At 37.3% G+C, this 26,590-nt stretch overlaps 1 protein-coding gene across 2 annotated transcripts in view; it reads right to left on the bottom strand.

Annotated features, from left to right (window-relative positions):
- DYNC2H1 (dynein cytoplasmic 2 heavy chain 1) overlaps positions 1-26,590 on the bottom strand; it is a gene marked incomplete at its 5' end in the record, with an annotated part of 166,288 nt that overhangs the window by 38,187 nt on the left and 101,511 nt on the right. For both annotated transcript variants that reach the window (XM_083362406.1, XM_083362407.1), the window contains 13 exons: positions 1,628-1,732; positions 3,057-3,268; positions 3,867-3,942; positions 5,601-5,756; positions 6,097-6,207; positions 8,455-8,580; positions 9,657-9,817; positions 11,833-11,905; positions 14,972-15,103; positions 16,470-16,547; positions 17,431-17,481; positions 20,609-20,674; positions 24,821-24,910. In XM_083362406.1, coding sequence (XP_083218532.1) covers positions 1,628-1,732; positions 3,057-3,268; positions 3,867-3,942; positions 5,601-5,756; positions 6,097-6,207; positions 8,455-8,580; positions 9,657-9,817; positions 11,833-11,905; positions 14,972-15,103; positions 16,470-16,547; positions 17,431-17,481; positions 20,609-20,674; positions 24,821-24,910 — 1,437 coding nt within the window. The remainder of the gene's footprint in view (positions 1-1,627; positions 1,733-3,056; positions 3,269-3,866; positions 3,943-5,600; positions 5,757-6,096; positions 6,208-8,454; positions 8,581-9,656; positions 9,818-11,832; positions 11,906-14,971; positions 15,104-16,469; positions 16,548-17,430; positions 17,482-20,608; positions 20,675-24,820; positions 24,911-26,590) is intronic.

Genomic DNA, 26,590 nt, shown 5'->3' with positions numbered 1-26,590 from the left:
TATGGCCTACTGGGTGGGCGTGGCCAGCTCTACATCGTTCGCATCAAGGGTGCCTATGGGGGCCTGGGCAGGAGTGGGACAGATCTGAGGGTCTCTGGCAGAAGGAGGGTCTCTGGGCCAGGGCCAAGGCAGTGGGGGCCGTTCCCTCAGTTTCCAGGATGGCTTCGCGGGCCGCATGAAACCACTTTGCGGGCCGGATCCGGCCCCCGGGCCTTGTGTTTGACATGTCTGGCATATAAGCTCTAGTGAATAAATGTTCACCTGTACTCCCTGGAGTTTACAATATTCCATTTAAAACTTTACTATGACATTTTCCTTCTCACAGTGAGTGATGAGAGTTCTAATCTCCTCCCTTATGCCTACTGAGATTGCCGAAAGAACTACCATATCATCTGCATACGTGAATATCAGCTTAAGTCCCCCCCTTTCTATTCAATTGTCTCCAATACTTGGAGAATGCCTGGACAAGTCCCTTCTTGGCAAGGTTTTTCAGAAGTGCCTGACATGTCCTCTTTTCTAGGCTGAGAGAAAGGTCAAAATCATCCAGCTGGCTTTGTGTACAAGGCAGGACTAGAACTCCCAGTTTCTAGCCTGATGCCTTAACCATATTACACCAAACTGGCTCTCAATCAGCTTAGTTAAGGAAATGGAATTCACTACTCATCAGAAGAGCCATGCCATTTACATAGACTTTAAACAGAAGGAAAACCAAAATAAAGCTGTGCTTAGATTGTTCTGATGTAGAGCTCCAACTTCGTATTCTACCTAAATACTTGCTAGTCTGTACTGAACTGCCATTCAATATAAATTCTTCTAAAGGGATGGAATCAAAAGCTAATTTCAAATTCTACAAAAAGCTATGTAGAGGACTTTCTGTGCTGTAGGATGAGACTGATCTAAGAGTGATCCCCCCCCTTATTTGGGTTTGGTTTCAACTCTAATTGGCATTACATTTCCATTTTGACATTAATTATGCCGACAAAATTCAGAGGACAACTGGCTTGCTAATTTTATTCAGTTTTGCTATGCTTTTTTAAAAATATATAACGAAGCAAAGAAATGCTATTAGAAATCCCTAAGGAATCTACTAAAATGTAGCACTAAACAGAGGGACACCACAAATTTGTGAACAAAGATATTTTTCAGAAATTTCTAGAAAAGGGTGTTTTATTTTATGAAAACTTCACAAGTTTTGTCTCTTACTATCCAGCAGAAGAATGGGAAGATGGTACTAGTAATCATAATCATCATTGTCTCAGTAAATACTTGTATATACTAAGAAACATTATTTCCATTTCCATGAATATACAGTACTATAGAAGCAATCAGTTCTCATATTTAAGGAATCAATGTGGTTTACACACCAGAAGCTGATAACCATTCAATATGTGTATAGAGAGTTACCACATCCTCTGTTGGAATTTTGCTAGTGAAGTATTTTTTACTATTGTTTTAAAGGGAATTAAGATTTGGTGAAAGAGAACGTATGCCATAATTCTTGGAAAACTGATTTAACTTACAATAAAAAACACTGTCTCTTTACAAATGATATGTGCATTACTGATAATATTGACAATTAACTCCTTTCCTACAAAACTCTACAAATAAGGAAAACCTCAAATCTTACCAAAGAACTGATCATTCGTTGAGAGGAACGTGCAATATTGGCAGGCAAGCCAAAAAAATCAGGCTTGTCATCTTCTGGGAGGCTTTCAATAACATGGCGGTAATCCTATGTAGAAAGTATTAACAGTAAACAGGTGTAAATATGTGGCTTATATATTTTGGAAATAAATTTTAGATTAATAAATTAATGATCCCTTAAGGGATTGCCTAAATCAAACAAGGTGCGGGAGAATGACGGATGCATCTTTAACTAAGAAAAAACTGAAACTATTATTAAGCTTTTTATTCCACTATGATTAAAAGTAAAAGTATAGCTGAAAGAATTGTGAAACTTATGGACCTTTTTGAACTGTGGTGCCGGAGGCGACTATTACGCATCCCACGGATGGCAAAAATAACAAAGAAGTCTTAGACCAGTGGTGGCAAACCTATGGCATGTGTGCCATAGGTGGCACCCAGAACCCTCTCTGTGGGCACGCACGCCGTTGCCCCAGCAGAGTTCACCAGAGTAGTGAGCATGTGGGCGTTTGGAAGCGACAGGGCAGGAAGTGAGCGAGCAAGCGGCGTTGGCCCCCTGGGGATGCCCCGGAAATGGCGAGGGACTGGCCCCTGCCACCACCCACGCTCAGCCAGTCTGCCGTGACCACTGAAGCCATGCCCACCCAGTGGGCCAAGCCTCCCCCACCCCCCTGAGAGCACCACAATGCTGATGCAAGCCCTGGCACTTTGCGATAAATAAGTGGATTTTGGGTTGCAGTTTGGGCACTCGGTCTCTAAAAGGTTCGCCATCACTGTCCTAGACCAAACCTTACCAAATATATCACTCGAAGGCAAGGTAGCCAGACAGAGGCTGTCATACTTCAGTCATGACATGAGAGCTGATTTACTTAAAAAGTCAATCCTGCTGGGAGTGATCAGCGGAAAAAGGAGAAGGGGCTACCCTAGTACCTGCTAACTGGACACTGCAAAGGATGACACCAGGATGACCGTGATGGATCTGAAGGAGACAGGGGCATGGAGAGTATTGATCCATAGAGTGGCCGAGGGTCGGACACAACTGAATGACTGACGATGATGACTTTAAAATACACACTTTTAGTTTTGTTTCTTGGTTAACAACAGCATTAAAGGGGTGCTTAAAACTGTGGCTCCATGTTCAAACTCTGTGCATATGTGTGGATGTGAGAGGCTGTGCTTGGAAGTTCTGACAATGCAACTGACGTGGTAGATACTAAAAAGTTCCTGTTTCAGTCAGACATGACTGGCTTATGGGGCAGTAATTTTAAACAAGTCAATAGATATAATAAAACACACCATCAATAACATCAAAGCTACTTTGGGAATCAAAAACAACAATAAGCTACCAATTTAATAAAGCCAAAGAGAATTAATTTTAGCTTGATCATCTGATAAGTGGGGAGTATACTTACCAATATATTGCAAGAGCTAGGTAGAGAAATGGAATAAGGAAATCTGCTCATCTTCTTGCCCCGGAAATTTGAGTCAGCAATGACTCTGGCATTAAAAAATTGTTCTAGGTAAGATCGCAGGACCCTCATATCAAAGTAATTATCTATGCGACCTCCATAAATAGCATTTTCCAATAAGCCATGCACAAATTCCCACTGAAAATCTTTGGCACCTGAAATGAGTAGCATACTAAAATGTAGTGTATTGACTTGATTGTAGATTTTTTTTGTTAAACTTGAACTTAATGTAGAAAAGCAATAAATTCTGCTCCCATATCATTCATGTCTATGCAGATGACCTAATGCTTTCATTTAATTGTGACATTCTCCACACTACACATCCTTAAGGAGCCCTAACAATTTTGCCTAACGAATTCTAGTCAGTTGCCTCTGTCCTGATAGTCCCTCAAAACTACTAAATATATGCATAAATAAATATATAAATACAACTGCTGAACATATAAATCTACAATTGGGCAACTGTCATAGTTATGAGAACAATTATATTAATACCTTTATTCAGAGTCATCATTTACACATAACTGTTCATAATAACTTAGTTGTGTGCTTCAGATTGTTGGACAAAGATTTTCTTAGAATAAATTCATGAATCATTAATGTTTGTACACTCATGCATTTTTTAATAATTAATTTGAAACCAACTTCCAAGGGCAATAAATATCATAATGAATAAAGTGCCTACACATTTACTGTTTCAAGAAGCAAGGCCAGATAATGGAACAAGAGTTCTTTAAGGATATGACGACTCACCATCAAAGAGTCTGTCAATAATATCATATCCTGCACGAAGATCAGATAAAGAAAATTCATAAAATTTGGTCCAGCCCTTGAAAAAAGCATTAGCAAATGGTAAATATTAAATGTTCATGTCACATATCACTAAAAATATTCAAGAGCATCTATGCCAAATTTCATATGAAAAACATAATGGAAAGCACAATAAAATAATTAAGTGCCAAGCAACTTAAAAGAGAGAGTGTTTGAGAGGGAAAGAGAGGCATGCTCTGGATCCCATTAGCCAAGGAATTGTGTCATGGCTCCCAGCCTTTGGAATATCATGCTCTCCAAAGTGAGATTTGTCCCTACCCTCTTCACTTTCTGAAACAGCCAAAAAACATAGTTTTGCCTACTGGCTTGGCACCCCAATGATGGCATCCCATTTTGGAGGTGGCTAGTAGATTAGTACAGCATATCACCTCCACCCTGTCTACGCATTGTTGTTTTTTATCTGTTTTAATATTAATTTTAATGCTTTAGCTTTTAATATCTAATGGTTAAATCTTATAATTGCTTTATTCTATTTATGGTATCTTAAGCCATCTAGAGCTATTTAGCAGACAAATGGGCAACATACAAATTTAATAAATAAATAACATAGTATCAAGCAGCATAGATTTCCATGGACAGTATATTTGGGAGAGGAAAAAACTGATGCATAATGTAGGTTACTGGAAGACAGGTTTCCAGTCCTTCTTTAAAATCATCATGCTTTCGAATCACTGAAGTAAACAAAAATCTGAATCAGGCTGCTGGTGAGGTAGTATGTGTTTATAGAATCTGAATCTCAACGTTTTCCTTCCTAGTGAATCAGGTCAACATTCTTAATTTTCCATGAGCATTAGCAGTGAAAAGCCTATTATCTATTACTCCCAGGCCAGTTGATCATACTCAACAATACATATTAGGGGGGTGGGAAGTTTGCTGGGAAGATATTTTTTAACCTGTGGCTGATAAGCTACAGATTCTCTAACTTCAGAGGTACTTTTGTAAAATTTCTATAAATGCTGTAGAGCTGCTAAATTAATTTTATAAGGCTATTTAAGCAGGATTTCTGTTTTGGTGGGAGGAAAAAAAATAACTTCTTTTAAAGTTCTTTAAAATTCAAAGGGGAACATAGATACCAAACATATAGAAAGTAATTAATTTTTAAAAAGGACAATATGAGATAAACTCAGCTGTATGAAATATTTTTTTTAAAAAAAATGTATTTAAACCATTATGGTCTCAAAGCATCAATTTTGAAAAAATGAACCCCTTCTTCCCCCGCCATTTTTAAGGTGCTTCTCCAAAGAAAACGAACAGTAAGCAATAGAGATTTAAAGCAACTTCAATCCCCTAAAAAGGAAGTTTGGTAAAACAAGCATCCATTTTTAATTCTTTTAATAGTTCATTTTAGTACAAGTAAATGGGTGAAGTTAATGAGATTAAATCGTAAGATTTGAAGGTACAATATTTCTTTACAGTACTTGGCAGAAATACTTCGTTTAAACAGGAGAAAAAAGTGAATTAAATTAGACTTACCCCCTTTAGGTGTTTATAGTATTATAGCCTTTATTTTCAGAATTGGTTTTTATGATCTTGGCAATCAAGAAAGCAATTACTATCCACAATAATTGTTAATATAGGGAAGAAAGATGAATAGAACAACAGTACATTAAATGAGAAGGGGGGAAAAAGAGTAGCAATTAAAAATATATATTTTACCTGAGGGATGTAGTTCCTCCGTTCTTGACAAGCAGCATGAAACCAAGCCAGGCTAAAAAGAGCATGAGCTCGAGTTAAATTACCCTTTTTACTAATTTGTTCTGGCGTCCAAGATTCATATGTTCGCATTAGGTTCTTTTTGAGGCCTGGAGGTGCCTGGAAGAGAAAATAATATCTTACTGCAGCATTAAAGTAAGGTGACTGGTATCATGAAGAATGCAAGTACATGTCTGCTTGTACAATATAGCTTTTTCCTCTTTCTTTTTTAGTTTAGTTTATTACATACCTTAAAAAGAGAGGCTGCAGGAAGCTGCAATGGGGCCGAGTAATCAAATGGCCCCACAAGCAGAACATGCTTTTCAATAGAGAAAAGGACAGATTGCATTCCTCTGTAATTTGGGATGCAATCCCATGTATTATCTTAAGTGACACTTTGTTTGGAATTGTAATTATTTTGCCAATAAGGCTGGAGTTCGTTAAGAGTTTCAAATCTTACTTCATATGTTATCTTCAGACTTGATTGGAGTAAAATGGGAGAGAAACTGGGATGGACTTCAGCTGTTAACCAAAGACGAAACCCAGGCTTGGGCTGTAGGTTATTCAGTTCCTATTGTCAAAGAGTTGATGTTCACAATTTAAGTAAATGCTTTATATTCTAATGTCAAATTGCTCTCTGAAAAATATGGACAACAATTACATTTAATGTACTGAAATAAGATAATAGAAACACAAATACAAGGAAAACAATCCTGTTTATAGCCGTGACTTGAGATGATTATATTGTTTGAAGTGATAGTTTGAGAAAAGCCAGGATTTGCAACCATGTTTTGTCTTTGGCTTGACTATTCTTTTCTGAGACTGGATGTCAAAGGGAAGAAAGGAGTAGAAGACATACTGTATAAGCAAATAAAAATTTCATATATAGTCAAAATGAGAAACAATGTCTTCCAATAGCAATTTTTGCTTTTATTATCTGAATACCAGGAATGGAAGGATTTATGCCAACTGTGACTATATTTTTCAGTTAATTTTTGAACTATAAATATATTTGTTGATTATGGCTTTTAAAAATATTTCAAAACTATTTTAACATCTTTCGCCCAACTTTGTCTTTATTATAAATATCACTGTAAATGAGGATGTTTATATTTGTAATAAACACATTAATAGGGGAATAATTTAAGGGAGTATGACAGTTTGACATAATAATAAATAATTTGTTTAAAATAGTACATTCCATTTTCTACATCGTCACACAGATTTACATTGCTGTAACATTTACAATAATAGTTGCATCAGATACACTTGGGAGTAATTAGCAAAAGTGATACAACTCCTATTAAACCATATTTGGATTTGAGGTCTTAGAAGTACTATACCTGAATATGTTATAAATCCTTTAATCTGTTTAACATTTAAAATAAATCATAAATGCTAATTTGACATGCCCTGTACACTGCAAATTATACTGTAGCTACCCATTATTCACTATTGACTACTTTTCAAACGCAGAAAAGTCAGAGGTTCTCCAAAACTTAGTAACACTTCTTTAACTATTGTGAGACTGGAGAACGAGGCTACAAATAGAAGTGGGTGCACTATACTGACAGAGCTTCCTTCCTTTCTCCCTTCCTTTCTCCCTTCTTTCCTTCCTTCCTTCCTTCCTTCCTTCCTTCCTTCCTTCCTTCCTTCCTTCCTTCCTTCCTTCCTTCCTTCCTCCTTCCCTCCCTCCCTCCCTTTCTTGAAAAGTGGAGCAACCAGAGCTGGGAAATAATTTCAGAGGAAATCAGATACAACCAATTGGAGCAGCATGAAGATTCAGTGCTTAAGACTCAGCGCTCCGCAATGTTATGTTGGCCACATGATCACAGCGTTGCCTCCACTACCCCCTATAGCTGGCACGACTAGTGGAGTAAAATTCGCAGGGACGCCTTTCCTTTCCTTTCCTTTTTTTCCTCCAGATACAACAGTAGAGAGAATGTGGATACGTGACTATATAATAGACAGAAGGGTAGTTTCCCAATTACTGTAAGGCTGGATCATCTGTGCATTCTTTCTAATCGGGCAAATGGGTGGCAACATTTCTTCTGTCAAGAAGCAGTAAAAATGGGACTCAGAGGATGGATCAGATCCTTCTTTAATATATTATTATTATTATTATTAATAATAATAATAATAATAATAATAATAATAATAATAATAATAATAATAATAATAATAATGTTGGAAGGGACCTTGGAGGTCATCTAGTCCAACCCCCTGCTCAGGCAGGAAACCCTATACCATTTCAGACAAATGATAATAGGATGTTAAATTATACATATGTATGTATAATTTCTAAGATTATGTGACCCATCTACCATGTTGCAATAAATATGAGTAGGAATCTTAGAGAATCTAATTTTCTCAGTGGCAAGCAGTTGTTGTAAGAATCATATTCTTAATTTCCATTTATTTAATAGTTAGGAGTCAACAGAACTAAAAATCAGCAAGATAAGTATGATTTAATTAATGTGTAATGGTTTGAAATAAATTGTGGCTGTCGCCTATCCAACAGACCCCTAATAATCCTTGCATTCTAAGGTAAATTAACCCCTGGAATCATTTGGCACACAAGAATTTTACTACAAAATCCTTAAAAGAATTATCTAAACTTCCCACTCAGTGAAATGTAACTTTCTTCCAGGAAAGTGTGAGAGGATTGCAAACTATTCTTTTTACTATTCTTTTATTAATTTTATTAAAAAGTTTGACAGATGAATTGTCCTGGGAAATACGGTAATATTGATCAATTTTTTCCCCATTTCCCATGGAAAACAGACTACAAGTCACTGAATTCTATGAAATATCTTACCTTTTCCAATACAGGAAGCCATGATACAACAAGGTGCAAATTCTTCAAGCACAACCATTCTCCATTCCGGGCACAATCTTTTACCATCTGAATAGCTAGATCAGCTTGACCCTGACCCATGGCCACCTACAAAAGATAGTGGAATATTGTTCTTTAACCATAGGGGAAAATGTATATATTTGTAGGAGTCTTGCAGATTAAGCATTGAAGGACTGAATTCCAACACTGTGATTAACATTATGGCATTGAAATTGTAATAATGGCATAAAATGTCAAGTGTGAAATTATTGCAGTTTATTTGTAGATAATTTTGATCATATTTGTAATTAATAGAAATCATTATCTGGTAGTCTCATAAAAGATGAACTCTCTCATACATAAAGTGTAATGGAGGCAACATATGAATTAAAATATAATTTCCATTTGTTATGTATCTTTATTATCTCCAGAACTGTTTCAGTATAGCTTATAAAGAGGAGAAAGGTCTTTTATTTTTTAGAAGAAAACATATTGTTTTCTCTGCTTAACCCCAGCCCCAGCCCCAACCCTAATCCTAACCAGCCTGCATGTAGTTGTGTGGCTCAGCAGCAACATGTTGACTGGCCAGCATCTGCCTGTCTGGATCCGGACGTTCCACAGGATCTTAGCCCTGTTATTCTCCACAACCTTCTGTAGAATCTCCCATCTGGACTTAGGAGGATCTAGTTCATACACTGTGCAGGTATTCCTGTAAACAATGCCAGGTAGTTGGCTGTGTTGTTCAGTGTATGCCTACCTCTTGCATTCTGCCGCCGTGTGTTGGACTGTCTCTAGTACTCTAAACAGTCTGCACTCAAATCCTGTCCAGTGCAGTTGAACCCTGCTAAAATGGTTCTGGTGCTTAGGGCCAGTTTTTGTCCTGCTATGATCACTGCCTCAATGCTGTCTTTTAGTACAAACCTTTCTGTCCACTAATAGGACTTCTCAATGTCTGCCACCTCAGCTGACCGTCAATGGTACATTAAAGATGTATGCATGTATTGTGTAGGTATGTATGTAACACACACACACACATATACACACACACACAAAGACACCAAGGAGGAAGTGTAGCCAATAACGTAAAGTAAAAGATGACAAATTGTGTGTTCTACCCATGAACTACAGACATGGGGAAAAAAATTGTGAGCATTTCCCTTGGATGATACACGACAGTGATTCACCTGGTGGTAGCATTCTCCATTTCTTTCAGTGCTTGCAAGCTCCTGCAATTCTTGAGAGGGATCAGCACCAGGAGAAATAATAATCAAGATTGGTTCAATTTCTAATGTTTCTTTGTACAGACGTTTCAGATTGAGTGGAGGTGGAGACAGCTCTTTAATCCCTAAGAAATGGAAAGTATTTACAATAAAAAAGTAACAAAATTCCAGTACACCCACAAATACGTTTTGAGTTGCTATTCCCATCTGAATTGTTCACAGAACAGGACTGCACCCAATTTTCTCAACTTCCTTACCCCTATAAATCTTTTGATACCGGCATGGATGTTTTATAAAATCATAGCAATCATAGTATAAAATCAGATAGTAAGTCTATGATGGTTTGGATACAAAGACATCTACAGACTCTTGTTTTTGCTGACATTGCAGATGATAACTAAAAAAAGGTGAAAACATTAGATAAAAATACTGCAATTCAAGTATGTGTTCATACAAGTTCCAGAAATGCAAGACAGATCCATTTTGGAAACTTCCATATTAACAAACCATTTGTCTTGGTAAAATATACATTCTTTATAAAGATGTCACCTAATAATAACTTCCTGCTAAAACCATTGTAGTATAAATTATAGAATACCTCTTTAATATTTTTCAAACCCCAATAGAAAATAATATCTGTGGCTGAGGGTTGAACTGTGGAGCCCTTGATGCTTTCTGAGTTGGTTGTTGGTGCTCTGTGGGTTGCTTGCTGGCAGACACTTTATTACCCAGCTAGCAACATAATCAGTGCACTTATGTTATCTAGTCAGGTAATATCTGCCAGAAAACAAGCAAGCTCAGAGAACAACAAGCATTCCATATTTTTCAAACTACTTTGCAAAAGCACAGACCATCGCACTAAGTTTTAATTTAAGATAAGCATCCATAGATAACATCCAAACACAGCAGGACAAATAATTAGTATAAAAAACAGATCTACAAACTAGGGCCATGAAATGTTTTAAAAATTATTTGGAAACTATGCTTTAGAATTCACACATGCGCAACTATACATCTGTCTGCTACTCAGTAAAGCTTCCGTATAAGCTTCAAAACTGTATCTGTTTAATTCGAATGGCTGAAACTTGCTGTCCTTGCAAATCCCTTTTCCAAGGTATACATACTCAGCTCTTAAGCAAATGCATACACTGCATAACTTTTTATCAATGCCAGGAAAGAGAGTTAAACAATTTGAGGAGACCAACAAGAAAAATGAACATTCTATCTTTTCCTTTCTTTATCTTGATTGTTTATAAACTGCTTTGACTACCAGTGTCTTTGCTGATTCAATTAGTGGCATAGGGCCAAGTTATTTGTGGCATTTCTCTTATGCCTATTTTGCCCATCAGATCTTCAGGAGAGGCATGATATAGCTCCATTAAAGAATGTCATCTGATTGAACCAAGGAAAAGAGCTTTTGATGTTGTGGCAACACCATTCCCCTGGCAGAATTAGATTAGCTCCAACCCTACTGGCCTTGGACTCAGCTATGTTTCTGGGCATGGGGATTGGAATGTATGGCAGAGTCTATGAGATGTTTATGTTGATTTTATTTTATTTATTAAATTTCAATGCCACCCATCTCCCCTACAACTCTCAGTTATGTTGATGGGTTTTATCGTGTATTTATAGTTATGCTGCTCTTTTGCTGTATTTTTAACTGTCATTAGCTACACATAGTCGACAATGAAATGGGTGGCCACCTATAATATAACAGTATTATAGGTGGCCACAAAGAAGAGGGAGTCAAGCTATTCTCCAAAGCGCCTGAAGGCAGGACAAGAAGCAATGGATGGAAACTAGTCAAGGAGAGAAGCAACCTAGACCTAAGGAGAAACTTCCTGACAGTTAGAACAATTAACCAGTGGAACAACCTGCCTCCAGAAGTGGTGAATGCTCCAACACTGGAAGTTTTTAAGAAGAGACTGGACAGCCATTTGCCTGAAATGGTATAGGGTTTCCTGCCTGAGCAGGGGGTTGGACTAGATGACCTCCAGGATCCCTTCCAACCTATTATTATTATTAATATATAGGTATATACACATGCATATGAAAGCCTGCCTTATTTAATACATTACTCCTTAGATGAATTAAAATGGAAATATATACTTTATGTATTCTGAAAAATATAGCAACTTACCCAAAGCTTTACAAGCAAAAAGGGCCATTGCACTCTGCAGTCTATCTGGCCTGACAGCCTGGACCACAAGGACCTGCAGGTAAAAATGTTCACATCAGGATTCTCAACTCATTAAGAAACATCATCTAACACTTCCACATGCTTGGCACAAAGAGTTGGATGAGTGAAATGTATTATAAAGATGATGACTTTCAAAATTATAGGCTTTATAAAAAAATAATAGAAGTTGCTTCCAATATTATTTATGCAAAAAGCTAATCCACTGTTTAATTAGTAGGGGAGATAAGCCATGGAAAATAATAACCTTTGTACAATTATGCCTGGTATGCAGAAAATGCATAGAGTAAAAAGTTCCTGGAACTTAAATATGCAATGAAATTTAGGGTAATTGTTTTGTACAATTATTCCCAGATTTTTCTTTACCTGGGCTGGTTGCCATTTATGAGACAACAGACTCACTCACTGCTATCTCTTCCATTCTCTACAATCTTTCATAATAAGGCTGATTTCAGTTGTGATATAGCAGACCACAAATATGGCAATATTTCTAACACTTGTCTTTCATTTAAGAAAGTTTTCTGGCTTATATACTCTTGACATTGAGCAGTTAAAAGAAACATTTCTCTTATATTTCATACTTCATATTTTAAGATATAGAAGATATCTAATGAGGATAGAGCATTCCTTACTTAAAATTAACAGATAATGTATTCTTCAAAAAAACATAAGCTCAGGGCATGAATGAGAAGGTATATAAATTATTTAAATACAGTCATCAGCACTGATCAGCCTCTTTTAACAGAGACAACTCCAATTAAAATCTGATTAAAATTGGCAGTTCTTAATCTATGATTAGTAAATAAAAATATTAATTGCACTGTTCAATCAGTTGCTATTTCATTCTCAACTTTATTAAATGGCAGCTTCAGTGAGCTGGTAATAATTAGCTAGGCAGCTAAATTTAGGGAAAATAAGCCAATCTGTAGGAACTAACTTTCAAAACAATAGCAACGTTTTTAACCATTATACAATAAACATTCTGTTGATATGTGTGAGTTGTATAAAAAGTAGGTATGAGTAGCTGTTTAGGTTAAGATCTCTTTCGAATGCACAGTTCAAGCACAGATCTATATTCTGAGCTACACAGAACAAGAAAGAATATAAACTTAAATGCATGATTAATTGGATGGCTTATGATTAAACATTTTTTTAAAAGTGAAAAGTACAAAGATGAGGGATTCTGAATGTCCACGTTTTGTTACTGTCATGAGTGGATCTTGGGAAGAAATAAACAAGGGAAGAAAGGAAAAAAGTTTAACAAAAATGAAATGACAGGAGGAAAAGGATACTACGGTATATACCAGGCATGTCAAAATGCCAGCCCACGGGCCGGATGTGTCATGCCCAGGAGTAGGCAACCTCGACTCTTTTATGACTCATGGACTTCAACTTCCAGAATTCCTGAGTCAGCTATGCTGACTCAGGAATTCTGGGAGTTGAAGTCCATGAGTCATAAAAGAGCCGTGGTTGCCTACCCCTGGTCATGCCGAAACTGCGCCCACCCCATTGCCGGCAATGGGGAAAAAGTCACGATACGTCACATGACATCACGTGAAGTTGCGAGTTTGACATGCTTGGTATATACGATAATATAGATTATTCTCCCAGATAGAAAACTAACATAAAAAAGCATATGTGATGGCTGCTTGGAGCAGATTGAAAAGAATTTCATTATAAAAGTGACAAAAGTCTGCGAAGTTGAGCTAATGGGAATTATGAAAAAAAAAGTTGCTTGGTAGATTGGTAAAAGAGGCTATAGATGAGAAAAGATAAAGATTGCTGCAAAAAAATGAAACAAATTTAACAAAATATTCTGTGTCATATTTACTAGAAAAGATAAAGATTGCTGCAAAAAATTGAAACAAATTTAACAAAATATTCTGTGTCATATTTACTAGACGCCAAAAAGATTCCTTAAAAATATTGGCTAATAAAGTAACTGTGTTGGAAGTGTAAACAGAAAGGGGAAAATTTTTACTCATACTTTGCCTTACTTTACTTTGATATCTATACATTTGTTAATCTGGTATTACAAAGATCGATATAATTTAAACATGTAAGTGTACCAGAACTTTAAGTATGGGAAGCAATAGAAAGACTGTCCTTCAGCACAACCTCAGATTTATAACTTACAATCCATCTACGTCTATTTTATGTTTATGAGCTGGATATATCAAGGAAAAGTTGTTCAATATTATCAATACCATGAAAAGTTGGACAGTATGAATTTAATGTGGTCAAGATCTGGAAGCTACTGTAAGTTGAATAAGTTCTTATAAGCATGTTTTTGTTTCTTCATTCAATATATTTTTTTTATAGTGAAGCAATACTTAAAAAAAAAGAAAATAGAAAACCAGTAATAGGTCAAAATGGTGAAGCTTCTGGTTATAGGAAGGCTATTTACCTCAGGTCTAAACAAATGAAACACTTCATGTTCTTTTGGTCATGTTTGTTTCTATTAACCTGTTCTTGCAGGTATATTAAGGAAGCTGGTTAAGAAACTGCCAGAAGGCAACCTTATCTGTAATTCAATTTTTAGAACCCAGTTCAGAGTCAGCAATTAACAGAGTCAACTTTACAACTCTCCTGACAGGATTTGCACTGCAGAGATCAGAACTTGTTGCAAAAATCAGCTGATCTTTTTTCAGTCTTCCCATTAAGATGAATACTTAAAATATTCACAGTTTCAGCTCTGGCTAAATCAATGTTTTAACTAAGAATACCAGAGACTAAGTATGTTAATATGGAAGGCTTGTAAATTCAATTGGTGACTTATGGATCCTTCATAAAGGGGAAAAAATAAGAATCTAAAACTGCTTGCCTTGGCTCAACAAAATGAAAGATTTGAATCTACAACTCCAGTAGGCTCACATTTAACAAACTGAGTCACATTTTCTTTGGTATTTTATAAGATTTATTTCCCCATAAAAACTGCAAAAGCATGCTTTGAATAAACATGAAATCCAGCAGTGTAAGAGAAAAAAGGATGGGGAAATATTCTTTCTTCTCTCCTCCCTCTTCCCCCCCCAAAGATTTGCATATGATTTATACTTGTCTAAAATTGTAGGTCCAGAAATACCTGCTGAAACAGAGAGATTCTATTTGCTATAATAGATGGAAATTCTTGTTCACACACTGAGCTCCGTGAGAAAGGCTGCCACAGTGCTGCATCTTGAAAGCAAACTGTCTGATACAAAGTTGGGAGAGAGATCTATAAAACAAACCAACAGGTTTACATGTGAGAGGGGGGAAAAATCTATTTTTTATGTTGAATAAAAAAATAATAATTCTCATGTAATTTTAATTCTCAAACAATGTATTCCTTGCGATTGTGTAAAACCATGCTGGAGTAGTTGTTTTCGTTAATTTTCAAGGAATGGTTCTTGTGTGACGTACCTGGTGTGTTGAGACAATACAATAATTGTAAAACCATACATATAGAAGTGGGGTTTCTTGTATTGGAATAGGATTCCAATCAAAACCTCAGTGGGAGCCTGGATAAAGCTAAACTAGCTCATTTTCATAAAGCAAAATGTTATACACTGTGTGCACAATTATTAGGCAAGTGAGTATTTTGACCATATCATTATTTTCACACATATTTTTCACCTCCAAGCTGTATAAACCTGAATGCTTAGTGGTTATAAGCATATCAGGTGATGTGTATTTGTGTAATGAGGGAGGATGTGGCCTAAGGATATCAACACCCTATATCAGGGGTGTCAAACTGCCGGCCCACGGGCCGGATGCATCACGAGGAAACCGCGCCCATCCCATTGCCGGCAATGGGGGAAAAGCTCTGACATGTCGCGCAACATCACATGACATTGCGAGTTTGACATGTCTGCCCTATATAAAGGTGTGTATAATTATTAGGCAGCTTCTTTTCCTCAGGCAAAATTGGCCAAAAAAGAGATTTTTCTATTTTTCACTTTTCACAGTCAGTGAAAATTCTTTCAGGGGGATGCAGCACTTTTGAAATTGCTAAGATATTAATTATATTAGTTGGTCTATATATGACTGTTTAAAGATCATTCTGAAACATCAACAATAAAAAACAGAATTTTTTTTCTAAAGGAGGCCTTTCAAAAACATACAATACATCAGCTACCTTACTTCTTTCTGGACTCAGTGTTGATTTTGGTTTCTGAATCTAGCTAAGCAGGGTAAAATGAAGATTAAAGAGGAATCTAATATGATTACAAAAGAATAGACAAGGTTTTCAAAATTCAAGTAGGACAATTTAGAAATGACTATAGTGAAGTATGACATGAAAACTATAAACATGGCCTAAAGTTATTTTTTAAATAATATTTTTAATTCACATAATTTGGTAATTGGGGAAACAAGGAAAATGCTATAAATGGAGGCATTCTTAAAATTGGCTAATTACATATAACACCTCAAAATGTGTTACTGATACTCCCAAATGATCAATTTCTGCATCATTAACTCGAAAACAAAGATGATAGTAGGGGAGTCAAAAATATTACATGGCTGTTTGGAAGCAAAAATGGGTTGTGTTAGAGCTAAATAATTTTTCTATTTTAACTATTTTAAAATAGTTAAAAATGTACCTTTAGAGTTGCCACTGCCCAGCTTCTTTCCTGTTCTATCCAGAGGGGAATCTGGTCTCTGATGCTTTTAGTAGAATCCTGAATAGTACAAAAATAAATTTTATTGCAAATGTTACAGGACATGTGTATAAGGAAGCAAAAATGTATTATTTGGTTGTGACAACTATCCACCCCAGGGCAATCACAAATGACCTGGTCAGTCATGCAGCAGACATTTTTCAGTTCTCCCAGTTGTCACAAAAGAGGCTGTCACATTCTGTTCAGCTCTTTGCCAAATATATCTGTGAGGCTTAAGATTTGTCAATAAACGTTAAGGCCAAAACTCTGATTGCTAAGAAAGTGACAATGCTAACGAATACGTGATTCATCATTCTGTGGTGTTTTTGTTTTTAAATTGGTTCTCTTAAACCCATCTCTCTTAGACCCATCTCATCCCACTCCCTGCCCCATGAGTTAAATTTTAAACGTCAAGACTCTCATTAGCATTCACCATGAAAATATTCAGGGTTTGCAGTTATTTCTTTTGCAGGACCAAATTTGATTTGAGGGTGGTGGTAAGGGATGGTGAGAAGACAGCAAAAGAAATATCAAGCTGGAAATCAACCAGATCTGGCTGCAGACGATGGAGAAAAACAATCCAGATTTTTTCCCCCAATGTGTTGTTGTTTTTCCCTAAAACAACCCCCCGAAGTAAACACTTATCTCTAATAAAAAAATATGAAAGATCTGATATAACTTCTCCTGATACCAGAAACAGATTATTATGACTGAAAGAACTGTTACCAATAATGATTAATATTCAAACGTTATTTTATTAAATAGAAAAGTTTCTGTTGAAGAGTTTTTATTATGGCAGTGTATAATTTTCTTATTATGGCAGAGTATACTTTTTGTCGTTGTCAGAAAGACAATGCCATATAATATTTGTACTGGGAAGAAAAAGGTGTTAAGTGACACTTACTGATTTTCTTAACATATCTCCAATGATCACACCTGTAAATGTGTCCCACTCCTGTAAGAATAATAAAAAATTAAAAAAAACAGTAAAGCATAATGTGTACAAATGGAAATATTCAAACTACAGCTAAAGGCTGATGTTTTCAAAGAGAAAATGAAGAAATGACTAAATGTGCATACTTGGGATTTGGAAGTGCCAATTTTCATTTCCTTTCCTACCACTGTTCCATTCCAAATTGCCCCTTCCCAACAGAACATTTATTTCATTTATTAAAGTCTTTTTAGAGATTAAGATGGCCCCAATTCATTTGGTGTTCTAACGCTTGAAAAACCTGACTCAGGCACTCAGATGGGATGCAAGATAAGCTTGACTTGATTGTGTGGTTGTTGGATTAAAATATTTTGAGGACCTTGGCTGCATTGTATAAATGTGTACTGTTGTGTTGAAGATTTATTGCTATAAAGGTACTATTAGCTGCTCAGAGTCATAGAAATAAGATAGGCAGCCAAATAAATTGTTTAAATAAATTAAATATTAGACCTCCGTCTGAAAGTAAAATACACACATCAAATAGACCTTAACGGTACAACAGTGGCAAGTGTTCATATACATATTTTTCTATTCTCACCCTCTTGTTCAATTAGTACTGATTACAGTAAAATGTTACACTGGTATTAACATTAACTATGATAAACAGGATATTTTAAAAAATTGTAGTCCTCATCTCGTATTAACTCTCGGATTATATAGAAAAGAACATCTATGAAGCATCTCCACAAATTGCCTTAAGCTATTAATAGTCTCACTGAGGTTGACAGAGTCTGTGTAACTACAGTTTACATTTGAAAGCAAACAAACAAAAAAAATTGAATGGCATCACAGGTAGTCCTTGACTTATGACCACAATTGACCACAATTGGGACCAGAATTTTAGATGCTGAACAGTTGGTCATAAAGCCAAACACCAAAGAGATCATTGTTGATTTCAGAAAAGGCAGGCACAGCCACACTTCTCTGTGCATTAATGATTAAACTGTGGAGATGGTTACCAGCATCAAATTCCTGGGTGTGCAGGTAACAAGTAGGCTGGCTTGGTCACTCAACAGCGAGACTCTGGTGAAGCAGGCACAGCAGCGCCTGCATTTTCTGCATTGCATGAGAAAAGCACATCTTCCTTTCCTTAGCACTTTCTACAGAGAGACAATCGAGAGCATCCTGTCATACAGCACCACAGTCTGGTTTGGAAGCATCATTGCTTCAGACAGGAAGGTGGTTCAGAGAGTGGTGAGGATGGCTGAAAAGATCACTGGCAGTTCCCTCCCTTCCATCCAGGATGTGGCACGTAAGTGTTGCTTGAGCAGGGTCCGCAAGATTGCCTGGGACGCTACACCTCCTCTTCACGACCTGTTTTCCTTGTTACCTTCTGGGAGGAGGCTCCGTGGTATCCAAAGCAGAACATCCAGATTCAGTCAAAGCTTTGTTCCATACAGTATTAACCTTGTGAACTCTACAGTATTAACCTTGTGAACACTGTCAAGATGGACAGTGATTAATACTTATATGTACGGGTGCAGGTCTATACATATGTTGTACATGGTATGTTTTGAATGTGTCTTGTGTATGTGTACACTTTGAGAACAAGCAACTAATTTTCATTTTTAATGTGTGCCGTTGTGCCCACAGGAAAAAAATGACAACAAAGGTTATCTAATCTAATCTAAATCAGATGACTGCATTGCTTAGCAACCGCAATCCCAGCAATCCCTGTTGCTGCCATTAATCAAATTTTGCCAGTTGTTAGCCAAGAACCCACCCTAATCCAAGCTACTCTAGGCTTGGTCTCTCCCAGCCCCAAGCATCCAATAAGGTAAAGGACTGCCTCCAATTTCCCCCACCTGCTTCTCTCTCCCCATCCCCACTCTTTTGGCATCCCCGCACAATGCTTTGCTGACATTCACTGACACCTCCTTGTTCTTGCTGCTGACAAGTTGTGCCTGGTCTGGCTGCCGGGTCATATGGGATTGGCTTTGTGTGGAAATGTTTTTTTTTAACAGAAAGCACAAAGTAGCTTAAAGGGGCCAGAGCATGCCAAAGGATCTCTTTCCGCTGTACTCGTGGGCCACATGGGGCTGGCTTTGCATGGTGAAAAAGTAGAAAAAACTGCAAAGCTGCCCCACCTTCAGCTGGAGAGAGCTAAAATGCCCCTTTTTCTTGAGTTCTTGGACCACATGAGACTGGCTTTATGCTGCAAAAAAAGAGGAATAAAAGGCTGCTTGCAGCTCCCCCCCCCTTTTTTCCCCCAGCTCAAAGCCTGCTCCATGGGATCGACTGCAGGAGTGCAATAAAAAGAAGCATTTTGATCTGTGCTATCTGAAGGAGGGGCTGCTTTATGCTCCCCCCCTTTTTTGCAGGACAAAGCCAGCCCTATTCAGCTCAGCAGCCATTTTGTTCATGCCTTGACAGCAGTGGGAGGAAGAAAGTGGTGGCGAAGGTCAGCTGGGGCAGCAGAGCATAGGGTGGCAGGGGGCCAGAGGGCATTGATGGGGGAAAGATAGTCAGGTGAGAGCAGTTGCAATGCCCCTGTGGTCTTAAGTGTGGGCAAACTGCTCGAATTTTGATGTGTCTGTGGGGGTGATGCAATGGCTATAACTTCAGTCATGGATCCTAAGTCCTTCAGCGCCATGGTAACTTTAAATTGAGAATAGAATAGAATAGAATAGAATAGAATAGAATAGAATAGAATAGAATAGAATAGAATAGAATAGAATAGAATAGAATAGAATAGAATAGAATAGAATAGACAATAGCTTTATTGTCACTTTAAATGTACACTAATCGAAATTTTGTTGCATACTCCTCTCAAAGAGTCACCACTTCCAATATACACAACATAAATATGACAAAAAAGAAAAAGAAAAAATATACCCACATATACCCACATACCCACATATATTCTGTGACACAGACCAACAACACAGTTTAGTTCGGATGTATACATATACTTGGTGAGAAAAATGAATCTTGTGAGTTTACCAGATGGATGGCATATGGAACAAATGAATGGTTGTAAGTCAAGGACTAAAAGTGTAAAAACCATCAGAAATTCAAGAAGGGTAAAACTGTAGATTTTCCTGTATTAATGGACAACTAACATTAAAGGGTAAACATTATTATGACTTACATTGTTTTGAAAAAGTTCAGGATGCATTCCTTTCACAAAATGTAATGCAAACATCAGCTGATCGGCCTATAATCAGACGACAAAGCATTAATAACATATCACGCAACATTCTCCTTGGAAAAGAATACCCTAGAAAGTAATTTTTTAATGGAAACAGATAAAGAGAAACCAATATTTCCAAGGAGCTGGTTATATATTCTCAGATTTTGCCAAGGTAAATTCTAAACCAGAGGATCCTGGTTTGAGGGAATATGATATTTTATTTCAATATTTTTCACTCCTGTAATTTCTGTGACTGCATTTTTATCTATGATCTTTTAAAAGAGAACCCTGTATTCTTATTCTTATTACACTATTCTCCAAAACAGTAATCTTGGGGCATCCTCATTTTTAATGTAACAAACAATTTTTTTAAGCAATAGAAATGATGCAAAACTGAATTGATTGTTCAACTGTCAAAGGTAATATAACATTGGTTTGAAAATCTTTTTAATACTGAATGGTTATATTGTCAATAAAGGAAGCAATGCTATATTTCAGCTATATTTCAGCTGAAGTGAAAGGGTAATTGAACTAGCTCATTTCTGAACCAAGCAACTACAGAACTATAAATTAATAACCCTAACTATTAATTTATAGTTTTTCCAATGAATTTACTTTCTGAACCAGCAGCATTTTAAAATCATGTGTGGCATCTCGCTCAAATAGTCACATATTGAATGTTCATGATCTAAAGTTCCTCTGTAACAAAAGCAAATGGTAATGATTCATTCTGATATTTCAAAATTACATCTACAAGCTCCAATTCAATTTCTATTATTCTGAGACTTAAAAAGATTTCTCTCCTTCCAGATATGTAAACATGTATATGTAACATGTATATGTCAGTTTAACATGCTCACACTGAAGATGTGTAATATAGAGTACGTACAATTGTTTTGGATAGTGGAGCTTTCAAGCATTGGAAACAATTTACTTTCAAAAGTTTAAAAATAGTGAATATTTATTTATTATTTATTTATTTATTTATTATTGGGACTTATATGCCGCCCTATCTCCCGAAGGACTCAGGGTGGCTAACAACAATAACATACAATAAATACAGAAGTTAAGATAAAATTAAAATTAAAGGACCCTGTACAATAAATTAAAATTAAAATAAATTAAAAATTAGAGTTAAAAAATTAAAAACATAATTAAGATCCCTGTTAGTCCAGGTCAGCCAGGTGAAAAAGGAGTGTTTTGAGGCCGCGGCGAAAGGACTGGAGATCTGGGGCCATCCGAAGCTCAGGGGGGAGCTGGTTCCATAGGGCTGGCGCTCCCAAAGAAGGCTCTCCCCCTGGGGGTCGCCAGCCGACATTGTCTAGCCGATGGTACCCTGAGGAGGCCTTCTCTCTGTGAGCGTATTGGGCGATGGGAATTCGTTCCCGGCAGCAGATGGTCCTGCAAGTATCCCGGGCCTAAGCCATGTAGGGCTTTAAAGGTAAGTACCAGCACCTTAAATCTCACCCGGAGGGCAACCAGTAACCAATGCAGCTCACGCAGGAGGGGTGTAATATGGGAGTATCGGGGTGCTCCCATCACTACTCGTGCAGCCGCACTCTGCACCAGCTGAAGCCTCTGGGTGGTCTTCAAGGGCAGCCCCATGTAGAGAGCATTGCAGTAATCTATACGGGAGGTAACGAGTGCGTGGGTGACTGTATGTAGGGCATCTCGGTCCAGAAAGGGGCGCAACTGGCGTACCAGGTGAATCTGGGCAAATGCCCCCCTAGCCACAACTCCAATATGATCTTCAAAACTGAGTCGTGAATCCAGGAGGACGCCTAGATTGCGTGCTCTATCAACGGGAGGTAAGATCTCTCCTCCTATAACCAAAGATGGAACCTCTTGAACTAAACAAGATGCCGGTACGTAAAGCCACTCAGTCTTGGCCGGGTTGAGCCGGAGCCTGTTCTTTCCCATCCAAATCTGTACCGCTTCCAGGCAACGGGACATCACATCGAGGGCATCACTGGGTTGGTTCGGGGTGGAGATGAAAAGCTGGGTATCATCAGCATATTGATGATACCTCACCCCGAAGCCACGGATGATCTCTCCCAGCGGCTTCATATAGATGTTGAACAGGAGAGGCGAGAGTACCGACCCGAGGCACCCCACAACTAAGGGGCCTAGGGGTTGACCTCTGCCCCCCTGCCAACACCATCTGCGAACGGTCCGAGAGGTAGGAGGAGAACCAACGCAGAACGGTGCCTCCCACTCCCAACCCCTCAAGACGATGCAGCAAGATACCGTGGTTGATGGTATCAAAAGCTGCTGAGAGATCTAATAGGACCAGGACAGAGGAATAACCCCTATCTCGGGCCCGCCAGAGATCATTCACCAGCGCGACCAATGCCGTCTCCGTGCTATACCCGGGCCTGAAACCCGATTGGTACGGATCCAGATACTCAGTTTCCTCCAGAACCAAAGGGAGCTGCCGTGCCACCATGCTCTCAACGACCTTCGCAAGAAAGCGAAGGTTGGAGACAGGACGAAAGTTATTTAAAATAGCTGGATCCAATGCAGGTTTCTTAAGGAGGGGCCTTACCACCGCCTATTTCAAGGCGGCAGGGAAGTACCCTTCACTCAGTGAGGCATTGATAACTGCTAGGAGCCAGCCTCGTGTAACCTCCCGAGACGCATAGACCAGCCAGGAGGGACACGGGTCCAACAAACATGTGGCGGCACTTAATTTCCCCATGATCCTGTCCACTTCTTCCGGAGTCACAGGATCAAACTCTTCCCAAATGTTCTCGGCCAAACTCATTGTTTTCCTCTATTGAATGAAAGCAAATATTGAATGAAAGCAAATCATATCAAATATCCAGGAACATTTCATTTATATTACTTGATTCAATTTAATTCAAAAGTAAGTGACGTTGAACTCAACTCTGGTGACTTCATGTTATCAATTTTCTTGACAACAATATAATGTGCTGCCATTGCATTCTTCTACAGCAACTAGGCTCAACCTTAATTGGGGGTGGGGTTTGGCACCTGCTTGTAAATTTATGAATAATCTCATGCCAAAATTTCAGATCTGTAATTGAAGAGTGATCTTCATAAGATAATTTAGGGTTATGGACCAGGGTTGTCCAGATTTTAATACTAGTTCCCAATATATTCATATAAATAACAAATGAATAGTTGTTTGGCATATTTTGCTATCTACGGCTTTTAAAATATATATATAGTAAAAATGTCATTGTAGCCAATATTACCTCACACTTCTACCTGTATTTTTATATTGTATTTAGATTGGCTTCACAATAAATAAATATAGGCAGAAGAGTGAGATCATACTACATTGGCTTAACCAATATTATAGAAACTAATTTTCCAGCATAACACAACATTAAACTTCCAAGAGAGTGAATTTCATAGTCTGGGAAACAGAAGACTTTCTTCTGAGTAACCACCCTGAGAGTGGAGGCACCTTCAACATATATAGGAATAGATAGCAATGAGGAACATACATATATCACATAAGTAGGCATATATAGTGAGACTGAATAGCCCAACTGAGATATCTATCTTCCTTCCACCTGAGGATATAATTGTGCCTCTTCTTTTCTTCTGAATGCTACTCATGTCAACTAGAGCTATTCACTTGTAGAGAATAGGAATGAAGAATTATAATATCTCTGGGAAAAGTCAGAAATGGCTACTGTGGGTACAAGAATACAATGTTCCACAGCATGTAAAACAACTATAGCTCAGAAACTGATAGCCTTATGAATAAAACATTCCATATCTCTGATAGCCTTATGAATAAAACATTCCATATCTCATTCCATATCTTATTAGGAAACCAGTTAAGAGATCCCAGAAAGAATGTGGGTTTTTTTTGTTTCAGATAAGCTTCATTTCCTTCTTAGTTTGAACTTAGTGCTCCGGAAGTTGTTATTGTCTCAGTACTGTAATAAGGCAACATGGTGAGCAAAAAGACTGTTCATAAACTAAGAAACTCATTTGTTCTGCCAAACAAGACAAGAAGATCCTATATAAAATTCACATGAGTTTAAAAAAGTAGCATTTACTAACAAAAAAAAAATTTGGCACCACTGCACATCCACTGAACCATATTTTCAAGTGAGCCAATTTATGGCTACTCTGGAAATGTAATTCCACATTCAACACAGTGAATCAGTGCAAAAGAAAATGACAACTTACCTTAAATAAACAACGACATACATATTCATATACCAAGTGTTTCAATGAGCTGATAAGAGACTTTATTCTTTCCTCTGTATTTCCCAAGTCCTGAAAAAGAATGTTCAGATAGTTAACAATATTAAGTAATACTTGATGGATCAAAAATACCTAAAAACATCTCTTAAGATTGAAGAGTTTTATCTGAAACCACATTCATTTCAGAGCACAGGTTATGCAAGTGGAGTTGGGCGTGCGTGCACGCTCATCTGCCATTTGTGCAGCCTTGTTCTAAATAGGCCACGGCCTGTAGTGGGCCATGGCCCAAGGGTGGGGGATCCCTGTTTAAGAGAATGAGTTTTATCTACCATGAACAATTTAATTCAAAGTAATAATCTAACTGCATCATGGACCCTAAAAGAAATCTAAGCCTGAGAGACTGTCTATATGTACATCTGCTGCAAATGAATATTAGTCTTTCAAAATTTGCAATAAGAAGCATTACAATGTACTATCAGAAAGCTTTATTTTACCTCATTTAAATGCAGTCTGAGGTAACTTAATCAGCTTAAAACCTTTTTGTTTACAGTTCTTTATTATTTAAATTATGCTAATTAACCTGACAAATGAAGAGAAAAACTTTAAAGGAAAAGCAAGATCATCCATACCATAAATAAGAAACTCAAATTGGGCATCCCTTAATCTTGAGGAGATTAATCTAGTACACTTAAAAAAAAACACAAAAAAACACTTAAAACAAAATAAATACTTCTTTCAGGTTCTCTACTCTATCTTCTCAGACTGATAATTGCCCTACCTTGAACAAGGCAAATATATACCATAAAGTATATACTGTAAGTACTAAACTGAGTAATTTAACATTAAAACAAAGCAGTAAGATTGTCATGAAATTGGTTCATGTCCACCAAGAGTCACCAGGAGTCAAAAAGAAGAGACATTTCTCTTTTTAAAACAGGAATTTCTCCCTATTGTTCCAAAACTAGCAGAAGCCAGGATCTTCATGTCCTAAAGGGAGATTTAATTATTAATTAATTAGCTGATTTCAGAAGAAACAGAAATTTACTATACAAAAGTTTGGTTGTTCCAAGGATAAACATAGGACTGGCCTGCCCCAAAGAAATTGGACTTGTGATGCAGAACTGTGATGCTTTCTTCCTTCTGATTTAGCAGTGAGATCCAGCAGATGTTGCTATGTTAGTGTATCTAGAATGGAAAACCTGATTTTTAAAATTGGTGCTGCATTATTGGAAAAAGTGATGTGTTCTCCCTTTCTCATTGATTATTTTTTCTTAAGGTTTGAGATGCTGTTATATACTTACTTCTTCATCACCTGGAAATTGTAAACTTTGATAACGTACTTTCAGGTGATTGAAATAGAGAAGAAATAACTACAAATGCAAACCTGTTTGTTCTGCTATTCAGTTTATACAGCACCATAACGTTTATCACATTTCCAACTGTTTTGCTGGATCAACCAAACTGGAGAAACATAATACATTTTCCTCTTGTTTGTGCAAAAGGGAATTATTTTTTAGGCCCAAAGGAACATTAATCCCATCTTATTTTCATGGAATAGACAGAACTGAGGGTTTGAAAACTGAGCTTCAAATCCAAAAATAATTGTACTGGTCATTAAGAGAAAAAGCTGTATTGACAATGGGATACTAAGTCCATAAATAAAAATGATCCTCCTGCTGGTCAGTCAATCTGGTTCATACATTGAAACAGTAAGAGCTATTCATATTAACTCAGATAGTGAGGAACTATGAG

This window comes from Vipera ursinii (assembly GCF_947247035.1).
Source record: "Vipera ursinii genome assembly, chromosome: 4".
Lineage (NCBI taxonomy): Eukaryota > Metazoa > Chordata > Lepidosauria > Squamata > Viperidae > Vipera > Vipera ursinii.
This window is presented reverse-complemented; position numbering and strand designations above follow the sequence as displayed.